At 43.9% G+C, this 25106-nt stretch overlaps 3 protein-coding genes and 1 pseudogene across 5 annotated transcripts in view; 3 read left to right on the forward strand and 1 right to left on the reverse strand.

The window, feature by feature from the left end:
- LOC119849428 (zinc finger protein OZF-like) overlaps window positions 1-25106 on the forward strand; it is a 776365-nt gene that overhangs the window by 233911 nt on the left and 517348 nt on the right. The gene's annotated exons all lie outside the window — the stretch shown is intronic.
- The window catches only part of LOC119849371, a 1398949-nt pseudogene that overhangs the window by 202814 nt on the left and 1171029 nt on the right, over window positions 1-25106 (reverse strand).
- LOC119849376 (zinc finger protein 420-like) overlaps window positions 2424-25106 on the forward strand; it is a 3142523-nt gene continuing 3119840 nt past the window's right edge. Inside the window, exons 1-3 of the mRNA XM_043503786.1 lie at window positions 2424-2550; window positions 3174-3260; window positions 5407-5628. Of these exons, the coding sequence (XP_043359721.1) occupies window positions 2488-2550; window positions 3174-3260; window positions 5407-5628 (372 nt within the window). The 5' untranslated portion in view covers window positions 2424-2487. The remainder of the gene's footprint in view (window positions 2551-3173; window positions 3261-5406; window positions 5629-25106) is intronic.
- LOC119849393 (zinc finger protein 436-like) overlaps window positions 2529-25106 on the forward strand; it is a 39405-nt gene continuing 16827 nt past the window's right edge. Inside the window, exons 1-6 of the mRNA XM_043503870.1 lie at window positions 2529-2550; window positions 3174-3260; window positions 7296-7411; window positions 8259-8291; window positions 19956-20065; window positions 20774-20900. Coding sequence (XP_043359805.1) covers window positions 7309-7411; window positions 8259-8291; window positions 19956-20065; window positions 20774-20900 — 373 coding nt within the window. The 5' untranslated portion in view covers window positions 2529-2550; window positions 3174-3260; window positions 7296-7308. The remainder of the gene's footprint in view (window positions 2551-3173; window positions 3261-7295; window positions 7412-8258; window positions 8292-19955; window positions 20066-20773; window positions 20901-25106) is intronic.

Consider the following 25106-nt stretch of genomic DNA (forward strand, 5'->3'; position numbering starts at 1 on the left):
TAATGCCGGTAGGTTTAACCATGTCCCATCAGCTTTCACTGCTCTCCCCCCTGCTGCTGGTGATGGCTTATCTTAAGTCATCACTCTCCTTACAGTGTGTATGATAAACCCATGGTTTCATGTTCTCTGTGTGTGTGTGTATATCAATCTCCCCTCTGTTTTTTCCACCAAGTGCGTCCGATGAAGTGAGCTGTAGCTCACGAAAGCTTATGCTCTAATAAATGTGTTAGTCTCTAAGGTGCCACCGGTACTCCTTTTCTTTTTCCTCCTACGGAAGTTGTCTTCCACATTCTCCACAAAAATCAGTGTCATTTAAGCAAAGGCTGCTTGCTTGATGACCAAAATAGTAAACCGAAATCTCGACTTATTCATGAATGCCGTTTAGTTCAGGCATTTCATGAAGGATTTGCAAATATGTTTTCCCTTGGAGGCAGGGCTCCTATTTTAGATGCTACGTGGCCTGGATTTCTCTGAAAGAAGTAGTTTAATGCCGGTAGGTTTAACCATGTCCCATCAGCTTTCACTGCTCTCCCCCCTGCTGCTGGTGATGGCTTATCTTAAGTCATCACTCTCCTTACAGTGTGTATGATAAACCCATGATTTCATGTTCTCTGTGTGTGTGTGTATATCAATCTCCCCTCTGTTTTTTCCACCAAATGCGTCCGATGAAGTGAGCTGTAGCTCACGAAAGCTTATGCTCTAATAAATGTGTTAGTCTCTAAGGTGCCACCGGTACTCCTTTTCTTTTTCCTCCTACGGAAGTTGTCTTCCACATTCTCCACAAAAATCAGTGTCATTTAAGCAAAGGCTGCTTGCTTGATGACCAAAATAGTAAACCGAAATCTCGACTTATTCATGAATGCCGTTTAGTTCAGGCATTTCATGAAGGATTTGCAAATATGTTTTCCCTTGGAGGCAGGGCTCCTATTTTAGATGCTACGTGGCCTGGATTTCTCTGAAAGAAGTAGTTTAATGCCGGTAGGTTTAACCATGTCCCATCAGCTTTCACTGCTCTCCCCCCTGCTGCTGGTGATGGCTTATCTTAAGTCATCACTCTCCTTACAGTGTGTATGATAAACCCATGATTTCATGTTCTCTGTGTGTGTGTGTATATCAATCTCCCCTCTGTTTTTTCCACCAAATGCGTCCGATGAAGTGAGCTGTAGCTCACGAAAGCTTATGCTCTAATAAATGTGTTAGTCTCTAAGGTGCCACCGGTACTCCTTTTCTTTTTCCTCCTACGGAAGTTGTCTTCCACATTCTCCACAAAAATCAGTGTCATTTAAGCAAAGGCTGCTTGCTTGATGACCAAAATAGTAAACCGAAATCTCGACTTATTCATGAATGCCGTTTAGTTCAGGCATTTCATGAAGGATTTGCAAATATGTTTTCCCTTGGAGGCAGGGCTCCTATTTTAGATGCTACGTGGCCTGGATTTCTCTGAAAGAAGTAGTTTAATGCCGGTAGGTTTAACCATGTCCCATCAGCTTTCACTGCTCTCCCCCCTGCTGCTGGTGATGGCTTATCTTAAGTCATCACTCTCCTTACAGTAAAAAGAAAAGGAGTACTTGTGGCACCTTAGAGACTAACAAATTTATTAGAGCATAAGCTTTCGTGAGCTACAGCTCACTTCATCGGATGCATGAAGTGAGCTGTAGCTCACGAAAGCTTATGCTCTAATAAATTTGTTAGTCTCTAAGGTGCCACAAGTACTCCTTTTCTTTTTGCGAATACAGACTAACACGGCTGCTACTCTGAAACCTCTCCTTACAGTGTGTATGATAAACCCATGGTTTCATGTTCTCTGTGTGTGTGTATATAAATCTCTCCTCTGTTTTTTCCACCAAATGCATCCGATGAAGTGAGCTGTAGCTCACGAAAGCTTATGCTCTAATAAATTTGTTAGTCTCTAAGGTGCCACCGGTACTCCTTTTCTTTTTCCTTACAGTGTGTATGATAAACCCATGGTTTCATGTTCTCTGTGTGTGTGTATATAAATCTCTCCTCTGTTTTTTCCACCAAATGCATCCGATGAAGTGAGCTGTAGCTCACGAAAGCTTATGCTCTAATAAATTTGTTAGTCTCTAAGGTGCCACCGGTACTCCTTTTCTTTCTCCTTACAGTGTGTATGATAAACCCATGGTTTCATGTTCTCTGTGTGTGTGTATATAAATCTCTCCTCTGTTTTTTCCACCAAATGCATCCGATGAAGCGAGCTGTAGCTCACGAAAGCTTATGCTCAGATAAATGTGTTAGTCTCTACGGTGCCACAAGTCCTCCTTTTCTTTTTGCGAACACGGACTAACACGGCGGCTCCTCCGAAACCTCAACAGCGCTTCCCCTCCCTCCCCCGGCGGCCCGCGGTTGGGATCTGCTCCGCCGCCCACGTTTCCCCCGGCCCTGCGAGGGGACCGCCCGGGCCCGAGCAGGAGCCGCCCCTTCCTGCCTCCCCCCAACCCAGCAGCCCTTTGTGTCTGCAGCGCAGCCATGGCCGGCGCCGGGAGCCCAGCGCGGAGGCTGCTGCAGCCCTGCCGCCCGCGGGGCAGCGCGGTAGGACTGCGGGCAGCGCGGAGCGGGCAGCGCGGGCCGGAGACACGCGTGGGGCGGACGCGCTCCTGCCGGGCGGGGCCCAGAGCCCGGCTCGGCTGCAGAGCTCGGAGGCCAGGCTGAGCCCCGAGAGCGAGGGGCTGCTGGCAGCTGGGGCGGTGTATCTGGTGGGGCTCAGAGCAGGGGCATCTGGGGCAAAGGCTGGCGTTGGGGATCGTGGGGCTGCTGGAGTTGGGGGGAGGGGGGGGTGTTTCGAGCTGGGGTTTGGGGGGGAGGGCGGAATGGGGATTTGGGGGATATTTGGTGGTGGGCGGGGTCCACGTTCAGATCTGGCCCTGCGGGAGCATGGGGGGTTGGAGCTGGGGAAGTTGGGGGCAATGGCTGACGTTGGCTGCTTGAGATGTGGGCAGGGCCTGGGGGATGGTGGGGCTGCACCCCTGTCGCTTCTCCAAGGGGTCCTGAGTTTTCTTTGGAAAACCTGGTGCCCCTTTCACCAGCCCCCCCTCAGAGCTGCCTCGCTGAGGCCGAACAAGACCTGGGATAAAAATCTGAGTTTCAGGCCCTGAAATCTGGCAGCTGGGAGGCTGCTTGCGGCGGTTTCTAAGCCCCTCCCCCACTTCTTCCAGGAGCCCCCACGAGAGCGTCGGGCCCCCCTGGGAAAAGAGAGAGAAGCCGCCAAAGCCGAGGAGCAGCTGCAAAGCGAGGCGCTGCTGGTAGGTTCCCCGGGAGCCCCTGCCCTGCAGATTTGCCTGGGATCTCGGTGCCCTGAGTCAGCCGTTCCAGACCACTGTTCCCCTTTCAGCCGGCTGATTTGTCTTGTGTGGCCCCAAGTGTCACCTCCCTTAAAAACAGCCTGCTTACAAAATCGGACACACAAATGCAAAAGTGCCACAACCACTAGCACTGAAAAATGGCCGACTTTCTCATTTTTATCATGCAATTATAAAATAAATCCATTTGAACATAAACCTTGTGCTTGCACTTCAGTGTTTAGTCTATACAGCAGTCTAAACAAGTCATTGTATGAAATTTTGGTTTGTACTGACTTCGCTAGTGCTTTTTATGTAGGCTGTTGTAAAACTAGGACACCCTGGAAGATCTCTGGGTAGATCCAGGAGTACAGGTACCGCTGGTTGATGAACCACTGCCCTGAGTGGTGTGGTGAATGCAGGGCCTGTCCTTCCAGCCTTAGCCCTGAAACCATCCCTACTGGAGCCCAAGGAGACATACGTGGGTAACATGATGCCCTTAGGGTGCAGGAGGCTGCTGGGCAGGAGAGGGTCAATCTATGTTAGCCCAGAGCCCCTGCCCATGGGCTGTCCGCATGTCACAGTGACCGGGGATCCTTTATAGCACCTAGGGGAGAAGGGGGGCAAAGAGATGAAATATGGGATAGAGAGTTTGGCCCAGTTCAAGTTGATGAGATTCTGGGAAAAACAGTCCTTCCTGTTGGTGATGTACCAACATCACCGCTGCCCCGATCCCTCCACCCTTCCTGGCCTAAATGCATCACCCACTGCAAGAGATCCTATATTCTGGTCAATAAAACTGGAGGCACATTTGTGATTAATCAAAGACTCTTAAGCAAAGTAAGCAGTCATGGGTTAAGAGGGAAGGTCCTCTCATGGATTGGTAACTGGTTAAAAGATAGGAAACAAAGGGTAGGAATAAATGGTCAGTTTTCAGAATGGAGAGAGGTAAATAGTGGGGTTCCCCAAGGGTCTGTTCTGGGACCAGTCCTATTTAACATATTCATAAATGATCTGGGAAAAGGGATAAACAGTAAGGTGGCAAAATTTGCAGATGGTACAAAACTACTCCAGAAAGTTAAGACCAAAGCAGACTACGCAGAGCTACAAAGGGATCTCACAAAACTGGGTAACTGGGCAATGAAATGGCAGATGAAATTCAGTGTTGATAAATGCAATGTAGTGCACCTTGGAAAACATAATCCCAACTATACGTATAAAATGATGGGGTCTAAATTAGCTGTTACCACTGAAGAACGAGATCTCGGAGTCACTGTGGATAGTTCTCTAAAAACATCCACTCAATGTGCAGCAGCTGTCAAAAAAGCAAACAGAATGTTGGCAATCATTAGAAAAGGGAGAGATAATAAGACAGAAAATATGATGTTGCTTCTATATAAGTCCATGGTACACCCACATCTTGAATACTGTGTGCAGATGTGGTCACCCCATCTCAAAAAAGATCTATTGGAATTGGAAAAGATGCAGAAAAGGGCAACAAAAATGATGAGGGGTCTGGAATAGCTGCCCTATGAGGAGAGATTAATAAAACTGGGACTTTTCAGCTTGGAAAACAGATGACTAAGGGGGGATATGATAGAGGTCTATAAAATGACGGGTGTAGAGAAAGTAGATAAGGAAGTTTTTACTTTTACTTAGTTTTATTTACTCCTTCTCCTAACACAAGAACTATGGGTCACCCAATGAAATCAATAGGCAGCAGGTTTAAAACAGACAAAAGGAAGTATTTCTTCACACAATGCAAAGTCAACCAGTGGAACTCCTTGCCAGAGGATGTTGTGAAGGCCAAGACTATAACAGGGTTCAAAAAAGAACTGGAGAAGTTCATGGAGGACAGATCTATCAGTGGCTGTTAGCCAGGATGGGCAGGGATGGTGTCCCTAGCCTCTGTTTGCCAGAAGCTGTGAATGGGCGACAGGGGATGGATCACTTGATGATCACGGTTCTGTTAATTCCCTCTGAGGTGCCTGACGTTGGCCACTGTCCGAAGACAGGACACTGGGCTAGATGGACCTTTGGTCTGACCCAGCGTGGCCATTCTTAACTTCTGTGTTCCCGTTACCAAGCCGCCCTCTCCCTGTGATTGCAGATACAGACAGAAGCCGAGAGGCAGAAGATCATCTGGGAGTGGCAGGAGCTGCGAGGGTTTCTAGAGGTGCAGGAGCAGCAGCTGCTGTCCCGGTTGGAAGAGCTAGAGAGAGCCATTGTCCAGAGAAGGGATGAGGACGTCTGCAGACTGTCCTGGGAGATTTCCCTGCTCAGTGAGCAGGGAGGAGAGAAGGGGCAGCAGCCGCTGAGCCAACCCCTGCAGGTCAGACTGTCATCGCAATGATCATATGCAGCGTTCCTATAGGAGGGTCTCAACCTTAGACCCCAATGCACTTTACAAAGTGGAGTCAGGGGCATTATCCCTATGGGACAAATGGGTGAAATGAGGCAGGGGGAGGGGCAGAGCCCTGGCCAAGGTCACACAGTGAGTCTGGCAGCGGCGCCAGGGATCGATCCCGGGAGTCCTGGATGCTGCAACCCCAAGACTTTCTCTTCTGCCCTGTAAATGTCTGTCTGCATTTGCGCTTGGAGGGTGAAATCCCCCTCCCCCCATGCCGTGGTCCTGAGCCAGGCCTAAGGCCCCACTGCTACCAGATTAATGGGTTTAGTGGGGTCAGGGGGCTTGTGGGGCTCTCAATACTAGCGTGAATTTCACTTTCAATGCAGCAAATACTTTCTTCCTGTATCAGAGTAGCAGCCGTGTTAGTCTGTATTCGCAAAAAGAAAAGGAGTACTTGTGGCACCTTAGAGACTAACAAATTTATTAGAGCATAAGCTTTCGTGAGTTACAGCTCACTTCATCGGATGCATCGGAAGATGAAGTGAGCTGTAACTCACGAAAGCTTATGCTCTAATAAATTTGTTAGTCTCTAAGGTGCCACAAGTACTCCTTTTCTTTCTTCCTGTAAAATGTCTGGAGAGAAACTTCCCCCTGTGGCAATTTCTCAGCAAGGATTTGTGGGGCTGCTGAGGGCAGAAGTCCCTGCTTGAGGGGATGGCAGCTGCTCTGGGAACATGAACCCGAGTGTCTGAAATTAGACTCCAATGGTAATTTCCCTGCAGAGCAGGAGAGCTCCCCAGGCAGGGACAAGTCCTCTGACGGCCTCTTTCTTCTCTCCTTCTGCAGGGTGCTGGGAGCAGGTGAGTCCCCGGTTCCATTTCACTCCCCCTCATGCTCAGTTATGCTTGTAAACTGCACTGGATACAGAGCTTCTCCCTGCCCTTGGAGCGTGACACGCTGGCTTAGAGCCTGGGATTCTGTCTCCCCGAGCGGCTTCCTCAGCAAGGGCCAGAGCCTGTTACTCTTACAGCTAATGAGGTCGCATCAGGGCTGTCAGACAGAGGCCAGACCTGGCCTGTCTGACCTATTTATGTGGCAACATCACATATTCAGAGTGTGCAGAATCTCAGCTTTCCATTTTTTTAAAAGTAAGTTTCTAGCTCTCCTGGTTACAAAGAAACTCTCCCAAATGGACACGGAGACAATGTTGCCTTCCTGAGTCTGCAGACAGCCTGAAACACCAATTAAGAGAGGCGTGAATGCCCTTGTCCTCTCTTAATCTCATTGCAATGTCAACTGAAATGATGACACTTTAACATCAACCTTCAGTATTCCATGGCCAATCATTTGAGCAGGTGGAAGAGGAGTGGGTGGGAGAGAAGCCTTTGAGGGGTGGGAATAGGGAGCTGATGTAGAGAGGGAAGAACAGAGGAGAGACACAAAGACAGTGAGGAGAGAGAGAAATGGAGACAGGAGGGTGGGAAAGGAAAGGAAACAAACAGTAGAAATAGCAGGGGCCCTGTGTGTGAGAGGGGCCTGTTTCCCTACTGAGTGATACTGATCGTGAAAATAAAGGACTTAATAAAGAACAGTAACAAATGGTTGGTGTGGGGATCGGTCCCAGTTCTCACCCCTTCTCCTTTCCTCAGTAGGGAGGACGGGATGTTTCGGAAGCTGGAGCTGGGGTTTGCAGAGCTGGAGAAAAGGCTCAGTGATTTTTCTCTGAAAAGTGCCCACCTGCAGGAGGTGCTGCAGGGATTCAAAGGTGAGTTGGAGTCTGGGGGGTGATGTCTCCTCTGGTGAGAGCGACCCTGGCCCTGGGAAGGAGTCGGGGACTCTAGTGATGTCACTGACCCTGGGCTCCATCTCACAGCCCCATTTCAGCAGGTCACCCTTCCCCATGGGAGTAGCCCTGTGGGGCTGGCTCTGTCTGCAGCGGCTGTGTTATCGGCCTCTCTGTGTCACCATCTCATAGTTAACAGCAGTTACATTAATAACTAGGGCCCTTTCAAATTCATGGTCCATTTTTGTAAATGTCACGATTATAACATTTAAAAAATCTTGAATTTCACGGTTTCAGATATTTAAATCTCATGGTGTTGTAATAAAACATGTTTATATTTTGCCATTTTTAAATACATACTCATGTAAAGACCTTAAGACTCAGTGTTTCTCAAACTGACCCAAGGCGATTGTAGAAGATTCATGGTAATTCCACCCTTATTTCTGTGCTGTCTTCAGACATGGGAGGCTGGAAAGCAGCGGCTGCTTGTCGGGTGCCCAGCTCTCAAGGCAGCGCTGCCACCAGCAGCATAGAAATAAAGGCGGCAATACTGCGATTTCTACCCCACCCCCCACAATAGCCTTGTGACTTCCAGTTTGAGAAACGCTGTGTACTTTTGTATACTTTTACCCTATAGTTTAGGATACTTTTATAGTATAGAGTAAAAGTACATGAAAGACCAGATTTCACAGGGGAGACCAGGTTTAACGGTCCATGACACATTTTTCACAGCCATGAATTTGTTAGGGCCCTGTTAATAACTATTGGGAACCTTCCACTGAATGTGAGGGCTTCAATTCTGACCTCTCCCGTCCTCTTCTTCCCTTAGAGATGCTGCGACTGGAGCTGGGGAGCGACACAGGTACGTTTCTGTCAGGGTTCCTTCCCCACTCTGAATTCTAGGGTACAGACTTGGGGACCTGCATGAAAGACCCCCTAAGCTTATTCTTACCAGCTTAGATTAAAAACTTCCCCAAGGTACAAACTTTGCCTTGTCCTTGAACAGTATGCTGCTACCACCAAGCGTGTTAAACAAAGAACTGGGAAAGAGCCCACTTGGAGACGTCTTCCTCCAAAATATCCCCCCAAACCCTACACCCTCTTTCCTGGGAAAGGCTTGATAAGAATCCTCACCAGTTGGTACAGGTGAACACAGACCCAAACCCTTGGATCTTAAGAACAATGAAAAATCAATCAGGTTCTTAAAAGAAGAATTTTAAATTAAAGAAAAAGTAAAAGAATCACCTCTGTAAAATCAGGATGGTAAATACCTTACAGGGTAATCGGATTCAAAACATAGAGAATCCCTCTAGGGAGAGTCTTAAGTTACAAAAAGGCACAAAAATAGGAATATACATTCCATTCAGCACAGCCTTATTTGAACAGCCATTAAACAAAAGGAAATCTAACGCATTTCTAGCTAGATTACTTACTAACTTTTTACAGGAGTTCTGAGCTGCATTCCTGATCTGTTCCCAGCAAAAGCATCACACAGACAGACCCTTTGTCCCCCCCCCCCAAGCTTTGAAAGTATCTTGTCTCCTAATTGGTCATTTTGGTCAGGTGCCAGCGAGGTTATCTTAGCTTCTTAACTCTTTACAGGTGAAGGGTTTTTGCCTCTGGCCAGAAGGGATTTTATAGCAATGTATACAGAAAGGTGGTTACCCTTCCCTTTATTTTTATGACAGTTTCTGTCTCTGATGGGCCATGGGGAGATTTCAGACCAATAACCATGTTAGCGACAGGGCATGATGGCTTTCAGCCCTGATGTGCATCTGGAAGCTGTGGAGCAATACAAAGCAGGATGAGCACCTGGACTAATTTCAGAGTAGCAGCCGTGTTAGTCTGTATTAATTCACTCTTGTTGTGACATCTGATATGGGTTCAGAGTGAATCCAGATCTCAGGGGTGTGTTTCCTTTTGGGAACAGGAACAACATCCTGAATGGTGTAAAATAGGATGAGACAAGAATAATACAGTCTGACAGCTGTATGGAGCGACCAAAAACGGTATTGGAGGGGTGGGGGTAGCAAAGACTCAGGAGCAGAGGCTGGATCCCAGCTGGATCCTGTATTGACTGACCCTGAATGGGAAATCAAGCTGCTATATTGTGCACAGTGACTATGAATGGGAGGTGAGTGCTACATTGTATATAGGCTGATTTTGAATGTAGGAGGGAGCTGCAAAGTATCTGTGTGTATAATCTGTATCTCTCTTTTCACATTGGCTTTGCCCCCCCCCTTTTTTTTTGATAAACACTTAAAAGCATTTAAGTCAACAGCTTATTGATTAAACCAGAGTTAGTGTTTTCACCTGGGATTTTGTCAGGTGATGTAAATTCCCATGGAGTTCCATTTAGTGCACTTTTTTTTGGCAAGTGTGTTACTTTTATTACTGTTTAGTGGCTCTCAGCCTTTTCAGACTACTGTACCCCTTTCAGGAGTCTGATTTGTGTTGCATATCCCCAGATTTCACCTCTCTTAAAAAGTACTTGCTTTCAAAATCAGACATAAAAATACAAAAGTGTGACAGGTTTCAGAGTAGCAGCCGTGTTAGTCTGTATTCGCAAAAAGAAAAGGAGTACTTGTGGCACCTTAGAGACTAACAAATTTATCTGAGCATAAGCTTTCATGAGCTACAGCTCACTTCATTGGAACTAATAAAGTGAGCTGTAGCTCACAAAAGCTTATGCTCAAATAAATTTGTTAGTCTCTAAGGTGCCACAAGTACTCCTTTTCTTTTTGCAAAAGTGTGACAGTGCGCTATTACTGAAAAATTACTTACCTTTTCCTTTTTACCATACAATTATAATACACATCAATTGGAATATAAATATTGGACTTCCATTTCAGTATATAGTCTATACAGCAGTCTAAACAAGTCATTACCTGTATGAAATTTTAGTTTGTACTGACTTTGCTTGTGCTTTTTATGTAGCCTGTTGTAAAACTAGGCAAATCTCTAGATGAATTGATGTAGCCCCTGAATGATCTCTGCATACCCCCAGGGTACATATACCCCTGCTGAAAACCACTTGTTTAGATGATTTTATTTGCATGTGAATCATTTTCTTCTATGTTTTAATGAATGGTTAATTTATGGGGTTGAACTAATTGATTTGTTAGTGCAAGTAGTTTACAGCATTTGCTTTGTTTTATTTTAGCATTTTGGAATGTGTAGGTACGCCAGGTACAAAGATATAACAGGAGGCTACTCGTCACATAGTTTTGATTTGTACCTAAAATGAAAGTTGATATATTAGTTTTTAGAGCTGACTTTAAGGCTAATACAGCAGCAAAGTGAGCATAATGACTTGTGACAGGAATTAGTTTAAAGTGTTGTAAGATTTTTTGGGGGGTTTTGATCATGTATTTTTGCGCTAGCATGCTGGATCCTCTTGATGAAATTAATAACTATTTATGTGTGCAAGGGGTAAATTGGCACAAATTATTTTCTTTATAAGATGGATACTGCAAACTTTGTGGACAAATAAGTTACTTTTTCTTTAAGTATTGTCTTAAATTACTGTCCTGATGTTGACAGGTTTCAGAGTGGTAGCTGTGTTAGTCTGTAAACGCAAAAAGAATGAGTACTTGTGGCACCTTAGAGACTAACAAATTTATTTGGGCATAAGCTTTTGTGGGCTAAAACCCACTTCATCAGATGCATGCAGTGGAAAATACAGTACGAAGATATATATATACACATAGAGAGAACATGAAAAAATGGGTGTTGCCTTACCAACGGTAACAAGACTAATCAATTAAGGTGGGCTGTTATCAGCAGGAGAAAAAAAACTTTTGTAGTGATAATCAGGATGGTCCATTTCAAACAGTTGACAAGAAGGTGTGAGTAACAGTAGGGGAAAAATTAGCAAGGGGAAATAGTTCTTAGTTTGTGTAATGACTCATCCACTCCCAATCTTTATTCAAGCCTAATTTAATAGTGTCCAGTTTGAAAATTAATTCCAGTTCTGCAGTTTCTCTTTGGAGTCTGTTTTTGAAGTTTTTTTGTTGAAGAATTGCGACTTTTAGGTCTGTAATTGAGTGTCCAGGGAGGTTGAAGTGTTCTCCAACTGGTTTTTGAATATTATAATTCTTGATGTCTGATTTGTGTCCATTTATTCTTTTGCATAGAGACTGCCTGGTTTGGCCAATGTACAGGGCAGAGGGGCATTGCTGGCACATGATGGTATATATCACATTGGTAGATGTGCAGGTGAACGAGCCCTTGATGGTGTGGCTGATGTGATTAGGTCCTATGATGGTGTCCCTTGAATAGATATGTGGACAGAGTTGGCAACGGGCTTTGTTGCAAGGATAGGTTCCTGGGTTAGTGTTTTTGTTGTGTGGTCTGAGGTTGCTGATGAGTATTTGCGGTCTGTAAGCGAGGACTGGCCTGTCTCCCAAGATCTGTCAAAGTGCGGGATTGTCCTTCAGGATAGGTTGTAGATCCTTGATGATGCACTGGAGAGGTTTTAGTTGGGGGCTAAAGGTGACGGCTAGTTGTGTTCTTTTACTTTGTTGGGCCTGTCCTGTAGTAGGTGACTGTAAAATATATATATATATATTCCTACTGTATTTTCCACTGCATGCATCCAATGAAATGGGTTTTAGCCCACAAAAGCTTATGCCCAAATAAATTTGTTAGTCTCTAAGGTGCCACAAGTACTCCGTGTTCTTTTTGTCCTGATGTTGATGTAGTTGGGTTAATTTTGTGCTTTTGCAAACTATTTTTAAAATACTTCATATTTACTCTTCCCCTCCTCCCTCCCTCCCCCCCAGAATTTAGGAGATTAGTTTGGCACTTGACACTTTACTTTAAAAATGTTATTGGATTTTAGTTATTTTAAAGACTGGTGGTTAATGTTAATCGTGACTTTTTTATTATTTCTTTTTTATAGTTTGAGTATTTTTTTACAGCAATTAACTTTTTGATTGCATAATTAATAGCTTGGCACTTATACCGACTTCTGTATATACAATCTTTAAGTAACACTTTTTGCTTCTTTGAAGGTAAATTAAGCTAGGGTCTTGAATTAATTTTGTTGATAATTTTTTTTTTTTTAGTCTGTTTTTGTGCAGGTTCTCAGTCCCAATCCTGATGTACTTGTAAAATTACTGAAGTGTATTCTAGCATATTCTGGGATGAATTGCAGTAATTGCAGGGTTACAGAAAATTATGTACTTCTGATATATTTTTTTAATTCATTAGAATTTACACTTTATGAACTTGGGGGTTGTAGATCATTAGAGGAAATTTTAAAGCCCAGATAATTTACTCTTTTTTTTAATTGACTTTTTACTAAAGACAGTTTTGACAAGCATTTTTAAATTGTTTTAGCATATATTCATTGGGATTTTACATGATTTTTAGATGTACTAAAATTAAAACATTATTATTATTATTATTTATTATTTTATTTTATTTACTTTAGGTCAATTTTTGTGAATGAAACAATTAAATTTGAGGACATTTTTATCCCCAGGACATTTTTTTCCCCAGATACATTGACCTTTTTTAAAGCAAAAAGTAGCTTATGTTGGTGTTTTGGAACTACTTTTAGGGTTTAAAAAGTGTTCACTACATTTAAGATGTGGTAAAACACTTTTCTTTTCTTTTTCTTTTTTCTTTTTACTTAGCTTGGCTAAGTTTTGATTTATAAATGGAATTTGCTACCAGTTTAGGAGCATTTGTTTAGTTGTTTATAATGCATTGTTAAAATTTGATTAAATTAAAAAAAAACTGGCCACAAGGGTGTATGTATTAAAAATAAAATAATTTGCATGGATTTTTCAGAAGCTAAGAATACAATATTGTTTTATATACACTAGATTTGATTTTGAAGAGGTTTTAAATTTTACTTTGTGGAGATGTTTGTGTTTTGTTTTTTTTAACAATTCAGGCAGACATTTTGGAATGATTTTTTTTAATTCTTTATTTTCTTTTTAGGCTAAACTATTGCCAGTTTTGTTAATTTATTCACTCGCTTTGGAAAATTATATGCTGCTTTTGGAGGATGAATTTAATTTTTTTAAAACTTTACCTAGTATGTTAGATTGTTAAACATTAAACAGGACTTCATTGATTGATTTTTATTTTTTAAATGTAACTCATTTTTGCCCATTAATTAGCTAGGTGTAGGGAGAATTTTTTAAAATAAATCCTAAATTGAAAGGAAGATACAGCATAACACATACCCTCCTTGATAATATTTTGGAGGGGTTAGTTTTTAACTTTACCAATCATGGTGACTGATGGGACGAACTTTCTGCCTTTCTGTGTGGAAGATGACACAATACCTAAATTAAATAGTGGAGAGGAATTTTAATCATTTTAGACAATGGATTATTCACTAAAATAAAGGCATTACCCTCCTTAAAATTTAAGAGGTGGGGGGGGGAGCTGTGCTAATATTAGGCTAGTTTCCTGGAAACATGGAGTGGAATGTAATTAGCTGTAGGATAACTCCATGCTTGTCCTTTCTGAATTAGTGTTTACAGGGAAATTTTTCGGCAATGGGTTGAATTTCTACAGAAAATTCACCAACTACATGTGCTACTTCTGGAATTGTTCCACCAGATTTTAACAGGCCTTTGGTGGGTTTTAGGGTTGTCCTTTAAATAGGTAAAACTTTGTATTCAAAATCTAAAACTGTCACCATTTATACCAGTGAATTTGTTCTTAGGTAAGCTGGGCATGGTAGGTAGTTTTGTATCTGAGAATTTAATTTCCTGATTAAAAGTTCCTTAAAACTATGGTCTTTACATTGGGGATGTTTTTGATCTCCAAAGTAGGTTTGCCTTAACTTTTTATAAGACTTAGAAATACTTGTCTTTTTTGTTTTAATATTATAAGCTATTTGCCAGGCTGTGAGGGAGTTCTTAAATATGCCATATTCTCTCCTTAAACCAAGTCACATTCATGTAAAACTCTGCTGACACTGTTGATAAAGATTTGTTTTGTAACCTTTTTAATAGACATTTGTTTTAATAACTGTATTTTATTTAAGTCTGTGAAAACTAACTTTTTTTTTGCCAGATGTGCGTTTTGTGGGCTTTCTTGCTTTCTTTCACAACAGTTAAGCACATGTAAATATTAGCATTTTGGATTATATGGATTAATATTTTTTATTATTTGGTTTAAATATGGAATATTTTTACTAACTGCTTTGGAGTTGCTTTTGTTTACTGTTTGTATTGTTATTACCACGTGCTTGCTTTATTTTTTTTTTATTTTTTTGCTAATTATTTTAATGCTTTTTTAACAGTTTTCAGAGGACACAAAGGTGACACAAGTTTGCTTTTTTGCTGACTTAACAATGTTACATTGTTCTTGCACCACTGAATATTTTAAATTAACTTTTCTCTTAAATTTTTTAGCTCTTCTCTCAATGTCACTTGAAGATTTAAATAATATGTAATTTTATAATGCCAATTTTTTTTGCTTTTTGAAATTATTACATTTTATTTTAATGATTACATTAAAATAATTTCAGTAACTATTTTGCACTTTTAATTATAGTAACACCAATTGTTGTTTTTCTTTTTATTAAGTTTATATAGTCTAATTTTGGTGCTTCTTTTTTTAAGACTGCTAAATTTTGTAACAGCTGGTAACATTTGTGAATGGCTGATATTAATTTTTTAAAAAAAATAAAGGCTGAGCTTTTTTAACGCTTATTTGAGAGTTTAAGTTAATGTATTGAGAGCGTTTTTGATTTTTTTTTTTAAATGGAGAAGTTATTTATTTGTGAATTTTTAAAATTTGTTAGTAATGTATGTACATTTTAAACTGACTGTTTTTAGCACACTATTTAATTCTTGCCACACAGACTGTAGCTGATTTTTACCCTTTAAATTAATAAAACTGTTATTAGTAGCTAATTTTGTTAAAACACAAATTTAGATGTTTTCCTGTTTTTACATTATTCTTTTAAAAATAGATATAGTTTTTTTAATTACATTTTTTACTCTAAACTTATTTTTTATGCTTAAATTGTACCTGAAAATAATTAATATTTCTTGGAATGATTTTATACATTTAAGATAGAATCTTAAAGGTTTTTCCAATACATTCCTTTTCATCCGTTATGATCGTTAATTTATGGGAAGCAGTTTCAGCAGAGCTAAAACGGCTAGAATTATTTAAAGGAGTTGCACTGGAGGGTAAAGGCACAGAATGCTTGGCTTCTGGGATAACAGGATGAGTTTAATTACTAGCCTTGCTTTTTTTATGGGGTCTTTTTAGAAAATAATGTAACTTACAACCACTTAGAGACTTTAAGAAAAACAAACAGGATATGTCTACAGCCAAAAATAAAAAATGCAAATTATAATCACTCATCACAGGAGAAGAAAGGAAAGAGGGAATATAGGTTAAAACATAATCAAAACAAGGCCTCTAAGGACAACAGTCTTTCAGTTTGCTTTGTTTCTTCTGACTTGGGGTTGAGGAAAGTGAGATGATTCAAGACGAGATGCAATGATGGCAAGTCAGGGTGCGTGGGAGATGACTTTTTCCCCCAAGTCTCTTTTTAAGAACCTCCAAAAGTATTAAAAGGGAGAGGCATAATTTATTTTGTTTCCTAACTAAATCTATTTCCGCCAGGACAGACTTGGCATAAGTAGCCTCATTCCCATATTTTCTTGTTTAGCACGCATATCCATAGTATTATCCTTGAACTGTATCAGTAGCTCTCTTTTGTTTAGACTAATTTAATTGTCTCCGTCTGGTCTTCTTGCACCCATGCATAGCATTCATTCTTGAAAATAACTTGACTACTTTTATTATAGGTTGTTGTAACCTCTTAAGAACTTTCATATACTTTTTACAGTCAAGATTACAAATGTTAGACCCAGTTATTACAAGAGAATGCTTATTTGAAGTCAGTTTTTTCTGACACCCCTTCGTATAATAACTGTAAAAGTAAGAATTAAACACGTATCCGTGCCGAGCCTGTATATAAATTGTATGCGTGTGTTTCAAGCAATTGACGGAGAATACTTGATTGTAATGGATAAGGGGGCACTGGATGTGGGGCAATGAGATTTTCTTTGCTTTAGAGCGTAATAAAACTTTCAAAATCTTACAGCCCCTACTCCTCAATGCCGCATTGCCTTTCCTTAGCCAACAGGCGGTTGAAACACCAGACTAGATCATTATTTTGTGTCCTCATTAATTATGAACGGGAAGAGAACATGATATCATAGACTCATAGAATATCAGGGTTGGAAGGGACCTCAGGAAGTCATCTAGTCTAACCCCCTGCTCAAAGCAGGACCAATCCCCAACTAAATCATCCCAGTCAGGGCTTTGTCAAGCCTGACCTTAAAAACCTCTAAGGAGGGAGATCCACCACCTTCCTAGGTAACGCGTTCCAGTGCTTCACCACCCTCCTAGTGAAAAAGTTTTTCCTAATATCCAACCTAAACCTCCCCCACTGCAACTTCATAGAATCATAGAATATCAGGGTTGGAAGGGACCTCAGGAGGTCATCTAGTCCAACCCCCTGCTCAAAGCAGAATCAATCCCCAACTAAATCATCCCAACTTGAGACCATTACTCCTAGATCTGTCATCTGCTACCACTGACAACAGTCGAGATCCATCCTCTTTGGAACCCCCTTTCAGGTAGTTGAAAGCAGCTCCCCCCTCAAATCCCCCCTCATTCTTCTCTTCAACAGACTAAACAATCCCAGTTCCTCAGCCTCTCCTCATAAGTCATGTGTTCCAGTCCCTTAATCATTTTTGTTGCCCTCCGCTGGACGCTTTCCAATTTTTTACTTCCTTCTTGTAGTGTGGGGCCCAAAACTCGACACAGTACTCCAGATGAGGCCTCACCGATGTCGAATAGAGGGGAACAATCACGTCCCTCGATCCGCTGGCAATGCCCCTACTTATACATCCCAAAATGCCATTGGCCTTCTTGGCAACAAGGGCACACTGTTGACTCATATTCAGCTTCTCGTCCACTGTAACCCTTAGATCCTTTTCTGCAGAACTGCTGCCTAGCGATTTGGTCCCTAGTCTATAGTAGTGCATGGGATTCTTCCGTCCTAAGTGCAAGGGGTTGGACTAGATGACCTCCTGAGGTCCCTTCCAACCCTGATATTCTATGATTCTATGAGTCTGCACTTGTCCTTGTTGAACCTCCTCAGATTTCTTTTGGCCCAATCCTCTAATTTGTCTAGGGCCCTCTGTTTCCTATCCCTACCCTCCAGTGTATCTACCTCTCCTCCCAGTTTAGTGTCATATGCAGACTTGCTGAGGGTGAAGTCCACACCATCCTCCAGATCATTAATGAAGATATTGAACAAAACCGGCCCCAGGACCAACTCTTGGGGCACTCCTCTTGATAACAGCAGCCAACTAGACCTGGAGCCATTGATCACTACCCATGGAGCCTGACGATCTAGCCAGCTTTCTATCCACCTTATAGTCCATTCATCCAGCCCATACTTCTTTAACTTGCTGGTAAGAATACTGTGGGAGACCACGTCAAAAGCTTTGCTAAAGTCCATTGCTTTCCCCTCATCCACAGAGCCAGTTATCTCGTCATAGAAAGCAATTAGATTAGTCAGGCATGACTTACCCTTGGTGAATCCATGCTGACTGTTCCTGATCACTTTCCTCTCTTCTAAGTGCTTCAGAATTGATTCCTTGAGGACCTGCTTCATGATTTTCCAGAGACTGAGGTGAGGCTGACTGGCCTGTAGTTCCCCTGATCCTCCTCCTTCCCTTTTTTAAAGATGGGCACTACATTAGCCTTTTTCCAGTCATCTGGGACCTCCCCCGATTGCCATGAGTTTTCAAAGATGATGGCCAATGGCTCTGCAATCACATCTGCCAGCTCCTTTAGCACTCTCGGACGCAGCGCATCCGGCCCCATGGACTTGTGCTCGTCCAGCTTTTCTAAGTAGTCCCAAACCACTGCTTTCTTCACAGAGGGCTGGTCACCTCCTCCCCATGCTGTGCTGCCCAGTGCAGCAGTCTGGGAGCTGACCTTGTTCGTGAAGACAGATGCAAAAAAAGCATTGAGTACATTAGCTTTTTCCACATCCTCTGTCACTAGGTTGCCTCCCTCATTCAGCAAGGGGCCCAGCCTTTCCTTGACTTTCTTCTTGTTGCTAACATACCTGAAGAAACCCTTGTTACTCTTAACATCTCTTGCTACCTGCAACTCCAAGTGTGATTTGGCCTTCCTGATTTCGCTCCTGCATGCCTTAACAATATTTTTATACTCCTTCCTGGTCATTTGTCCAATCTTCCACTTCTTGTAAGTTCTTTTTTGTGTTAAAGATCAGCAAGAATTTCACTGTTAAGCCAAGCTGGTCGCCTGCCATATTTGCTATTCTTTCTACACATCAGGATGGTTTGTTCCTGCACCCTCAATAAGGATTCTTTAAAATACAGCCAGCTCTCCTGGACTCCTTTTCCCCCTCATGTTATTCTCCCAGGGGATATAAGTATGAATGGACTGCTGGTGCTATAGCATATGTGGACCAACCCTGGGGACTCGTCATTCTGATAAAACCCACATTTCAAAGTCTCTTCCCTTATTTCACAATCCCAGCTGTGGAAATAGGGACCTTGGAGCTGTGCACAGTAACCCTTTCACTGCTGGGTGTCTATCACAGGAACCCCCTTTGGTGATTAGCAGAGATGGGGACGGGGCAGCAAGTTTGTATCCCAAATGGCATTCGCTGCTGTTAGCGATTGCAGGAGTGGGAGGGAACCCAGACCGTAGGTGTGCGCCAAGTCTCCCAGCTGGAGGGAGGGGAGACGGGGAAGGAGATAGAGAAACTGAAGGAGAAGTAAGTGGGGAGAGTGGTGACAGGGTCCCAAACTGGTCCAGTTATAGAGTCAGAGAGTTTCAGGTCCGACGGGTCCACTATATCATCTGATCTGACCTCCTGTTTCACAGGCCACCAACCCCACCCACCTCCTAAACCCAACAGCCAGAGTGAGATCAAAGTATCACAGCCCACAGCAGACTAGACTGTTATATGCCAGAGGCAGAGAATGGGAGATGGGGAGTGAGATGCTTGAGGGCCCTGACAGGGAAACTATTGCCCCCGCCCAGTGTCCCATCTCCAGCCGTCACCATGCCTGATACTTCAGAGGAAGGAGATAAAAACAAAAAACCTCCCAGAATACATTTGGAAGGGCGAAGGCAGGGAGAGATCCCTTCCTGACCCCTGCCATTGGCCGGCTGTAAACCTGAGCTTTAGGAACATGAGACATAGACCAGAATAAAACTGGAGAGGTGAATGCAGCCCGAAAGAATTCTGGGCATCAGGTCTACCAGTGGAGCTGATTCAATTCCACAGAATCATAGGACTGGAAGAGCCCTCGAGAGGTCATCTAGTCCAGTCCCCTGCACTCAAGGCAGGACTAAGTAGTATCTAGACCATCCCTGACAGGTGTTTGTCTAACCTGCTCTTAAGAAAAATCTGTCGGTAGGGAAAGAGCCAGGGGCAATCGTGATGTGAAATGCATTAAAGCCCCTTCTGAAATCTCCCCAGTCCCCCTTCTTGCCCTGACAGGCTGTAGAGTAACACCTGCCTTTGGCTCCGGATGCTCACACCCTCCCTGGGGACGAGGAAGGACAATGGCTGCGGTGGAGCCAGTCCAGGTAAGGTTTCTGAGGGAGTTGCTGGTGGGTTCGTGCTGCAGAGAGGGGGGCAAAAAATACAGAGGAGGTGGGGATTGCTTGGGAGTTCGGTCAAGAGGTGGGAGGGGGCAGGAAATCCACAGGGTGGAGAAAGGGAGGGGGTCGGGGTGTGGCGAACCTGCTGGGACTTGTTCAACCTAGGGCCTGGATTCTAGGAACAGACCTATGCGGGGTTGGGGGTTCAGATCACCCTATTAGTGGAACAGGAAACAAACCCCTTGGCCTGGGCTGGGAAAATTTACCAGATTACTAGTGCTGGAGTCTCAGCCTACCAACCTAAGGCTTCTGAGCAACATGAAGGGGTCACCCACCAGAGGGGCTTAGAGGAGATGCCCCAAACTCTGACATCCAGCTGTTGGCAATGGGGAGGGGGTTGGGATTCCTACCAGGAGGCCTGGAGCCTGCTAGGGGCCTCATCTCCTGTATCAGGCTCTGGCTAGTAGGTGTGTGATGAATGTGAAGACCCTGCCCCCTCTATCTGCTGGGAAGCACGAGAAGTTCTCTTCTCACCTCGCTCTGAGGCCTTCTGGCTGCTCTGAGCAGGGTGGAGGAGGGATCTGCTGATTGTGAGCCTCCCAGAGCTTCCATCTGGTAGATCCCTCTTCCCCATGAATGGTGGGGCTGTGAGTGGGGCAGCAGGCACTGAGTGTGGGACTCTTGCTCTTTCAGGGACCGGTGACCTTCGAGGAGGTGGCTGTGTATTTCACCAGGGAAGAGTGGACTCTGCTGGACCCCGCTCAGAGAGCCCTCTGCAGAGATGTCATGCAGGAGAACTATGAGAGTGTGACCTCGCTGGGTAAGGATTCCTGTCCCCTCGGTTCTTAGAAGGGGAAATGCAGAGTTAAGGTTCACAACACCCCACAATGCCACCGCCACTCTGCCCTATTTCAGCATCACCCCGACATGCCAGTGACACACACTAGCCCTCTGCCCTCCCCTGCTACAGAACGCTCTGGGAACAAAGCAGACGCAGTATCGCACAAAGTCTAACAACTTCTCTTTGCGAAGGCAAAACTGGGGTTTAATTCCGGCAGAGTGAAAAGAAGCTGCCTGCCACTGGCCTCCACTGCAACGCTCAGCCTACTCCACGCAAACCAGCTCAGACTAGCAAAGTGAGATCACCCCTTTACCAGCATAAGCGCCAATGTGCATCATGCTGTGAAAGTGGGAGGGCTTCTCCCGCCCACATAGCTACCGCTGCTCATTGGGGGTGGTTTAATTATGCAGAGCGGCTACATGCAGCTGCCTCACTGTAAGATCTCTCGTGTAGACATGGCCTTAGTTTGGCTGATTTCACTCCTCAGGGTGCAGCTCTGCACCGGGATACTTGTGCAGTAAAACAAGTAAGTGTGTTACTTAAATAATCGTTCTTTGTTAACACCAAGGAGAGGGAATTGGGATAGAAATAGTCACAAACAAACCCAAGTTAAAATACGCTTCTGAGACTAAAACCTAACTTAACTAACTAGGTTTCAGAGTAGCAGCCGTGTTAGTCTGTATTCACAAAAAGAAAAGGAGTACTTGTGGCACCTTAGAGACTAACAAATTTATTTGAGCGTAAGCTTTCGTGAGCTCACTTCATCGGATGCATTTGGTGGGAAATACAGAGGGGAGATTGATATACACACACAGAGAACATGAAACAATGGGTTTATCATACACACTGTAAGGAGAGTGATCACTTAAGATAAGCCATCACCAGCAGCGGGGGGGGGGGGGGGGGGGGAGGAGGAAAACCTTTCATGGTGACAAGCAAGGTAGGCTATTTCCAGCAGTTAACAAGAATATCTGAGGAACAGTGGGGGGTGGGGTGGGGTGGGGGGGAGAAATACCATGGGGAAATAGTTTTACTTTGTGTAATGACTCATCCATTCCTAGTCTCTATTCAAGCCTAAGTTAATTGTACCCAGTTTGCAAATTAATTCCAATTCAGCAGTCTCTCGTTGGAGTCTGTTTTTGAAGTTTTTTTTGTTGAAGAATAGCCACTCTCAGGTCTGTAATCGAGTGACCAGAGAGATTGAAGTGTTCTCCAACTCGTTTTTGAATGTTATAATTCTTGACGTCTGATTTGTGTCCATTTACTCTTTTACGTAGAGACTGTCCAGTTTGACCAATGTACATGGCAGAGGGGCATTGCTGGCACAGATCACATTGGTAGATGCGCAGGTGAACGAGCCTCTGATAGTGTGGCTGATGTGATTAGGCCCTATGATGGTATCCCCTGAATAGATATGTGGACAGAGTTGGCAACAGGCTTTGTTGCAAGGATAGGTTCCTGGGTTAGTGGTTCTGTTGTGTGGTGTGTGGTTGCTGGTGAGTATTTGCTTCAGATTGGGGGGCTGTCTGTAAGCAAGGACTGACCTGTCTCCCAAGATCTGTGAGAGTGATGGGTCGTCCTTCAGGATAGGTTGTAGATCCTTGATGATGCTTTGGAGAGGTTTTAGTTGGGGGCTGAAGGTGACGGCTAGTGGCGTTCTGTTATTTTCTTTGTTGGGCCTGTCCTGTAGTAGGTGACTTCTGGATACTCTTCTGGCTCTATCAATCTGTTTCTTCACTTCAGCAGGTGGGTATTGTAGTTGTAGGAATGCATGATAGAGATCTTGTAGGTGTTTGTCTCTGTCTGAGGGGTTGGAGCAAATGCGGTTATATCGTAGAGCTTGGCTGTAGACAATGGATCGTGTGGTATGATCTGGATGAAAGCTAGAGGCATGTAGGTAGGAATAGCGGTCAGTAGGTTTCCGATATAGGGTGGTGTTTATGTGACCATCGCTTATTAGCACCGTAGTGTCCAGGTAGTGGATCTCTTGTGTGGACTGGTCCAGGCTGAGGTTGATGATGGGATGGAAATTGTTGAAATCATGGTGGAATTCCTCAAGAGCTTCTTTTCCATGGGTCCAGATGATGAAGATGTCATCAATGTAGCGCAAGTAGAGTAGGGGCATTAGGAGACGAGAGCTGAGGAAGCGTTGTTCTAAGTCAGCCATAAAAATGTTGGCATACTGTGGGGCCATATGGGTACCCATCGCAGTGCCGCTGATTTGAAGGTATACATTGTCCCCAAATGTGAAATAGTTATGGGTGAGGACAAAGTCACAAAGTTCAGCCACCAGGTTAGCCGTGACATTATCGGGGATACTGTTCCTGACGGCTTGTAGTCCATCTTTGTGTGGAATGTTGGTGTAGAGGCTTCTACATCCATAGTGGCTAGGATGGTATTTTTAGGAAGATCACCAATGGACTGTAGTTTCCTCAGGAAGTCAGTGGTGTCTCGAAGATAGCTGGGAGTGCTGGTAACGTAGGGCCTGAGGAGGGAGTCTACATAGCCAGACAATCCTGTTGTCAGGGTGCCAATGCCTGAGATGATGGGGCGTCCAGGATTTCCAGGTTTATGGATCTTGGGTAGCAGATAGAATACCCCAGGTCAGGGTTCTAGGGGTGTATCTGTGTGGAATTGTTCTTGTGCTTTTTCAGGGAGTTTCTTGAGCAAATGCTGTAGTTTCTTTTGGTAACTCCCAGTGGGATCAGAGGGTAATGGCTTGTAGAAAGTGGTGTTGGAGAGCTGCCTAGTAGCCTCTTGTTCATACTCCGACCTATTCATGATGACGACAGCCCCTCCTTTGTCAGCCTTCTTGATTATGATGTCAGAGTTGTTTCTGAGGCTGTGGATGGCATTGTGTTCTGCATGGCTGAGGTTATGGGGTAAGTGATGCTGCTTTTCCACAATTTCAGCTCGTGCACGTCGGTGGAAGCACTCTATGTAGAAGTCCAGGCTGCTGTTTTGACCTTCAGAAGGAGTCCACCCAGAATCCTTCTTTTTGTAGTGTTAGTAGGAAGATCTCTGTGGGTTAATATGTTGGTCAGAGGTGTGTTGGAAATATTCCTTGAGTCGGAGACGTCGAAAACAGGATTCTAGGTCACCACAGAACTGTATCATGTTCGTGGGGGTGGAGGGGCAAAAGGAGAGGCCCCGAGATAGGACAGATTCTTCTGCTGGGCTAAGAGTAGAGTTGGATAGATTAACAATATTGCTGGGTGGGTTACGGGAACCACTGTTGTGGCCCCTTGTGGCATGTAGTAGTTTAGATAGCTTAGTGTCCTTTTTCTTTTGTAGAGAAGCCAAGTGTGTGTTGTAAATGGCTTGTCTAGTTTTTGTAAAGTCCAGCCACGAGGAAGTTTGTGTGGAAGGTTGGTTCTTTATGAGAGTATCCAGATTTGTGAGCTCATTCTTAATCTTTCCCTGTTTGCTGTAGAGGATGTTGATCAGGTGGTTCCGCAGTTTCTTTGAGATTGTGTGGCACAAGCTGTCAGCATAGTCTGTGTGGTATGTAGATTGTAATGGATTTTTTTACCTTCAGTCCTTTTGGTCTGATGTCCATCTGTTTGCATTTGGAGAGGAAGATGATGTCTGTCTGTATCTGTATCTGTATCTGTGTCTGTATCTTTCACATTTGGGGACAGTGTATACCTTCAAATCAGCGGCACTGCGATGGGTACCCGCATGGCCCCACAGTATGCCAACATTTTAATGGCTGACTTAGAACAACGCTTCCTCAGCTCTCGTCTCCTAATGCCCTTACTCTACTTGCACTACATTGATGACATCTTCATCATCTGGACCCATGGAAAAGAAGCCCTTGAGGAATTCCACCATGATTTCAACAATTTCCATCCCACCATCAACCTCAGCCTGGACCAGTCCACACAAGAGATCCACTTCCTGGACACTACAGTGCTAATAAGCGATGGTCACATAAACACCACCTATATCAGAAACCTACTGACCGCTATTCCTACCTACATGTCTCTAGCTTTCATCCAGATCATTGTCTACAGCCAAGCTCTACGATATAACCACATTTGCTCCAACCCCTCAGACAGAGACAAACACCTACAAGATCTCTATCATGCATTCCTACAACTACAATAACCATCTGCTGAAGTGAAGAAACAGATTGACAGAGCCAGAAGAGTACCCAGAAGTCACCTACTACAGGACTGGCCC

This window comes from Dermochelys coriacea, chromosome 28 (genome assembly GCF_009764565.3).
Source record: "Dermochelys coriacea isolate rDerCor1 chromosome 28, rDerCor1.pri.v4, whole genome shotgun sequence".
NCBI classification, from domain to species: domain Eukaryota; kingdom Metazoa; phylum Chordata; order Testudines; family Dermochelyidae; genus Dermochelys; species Dermochelys coriacea.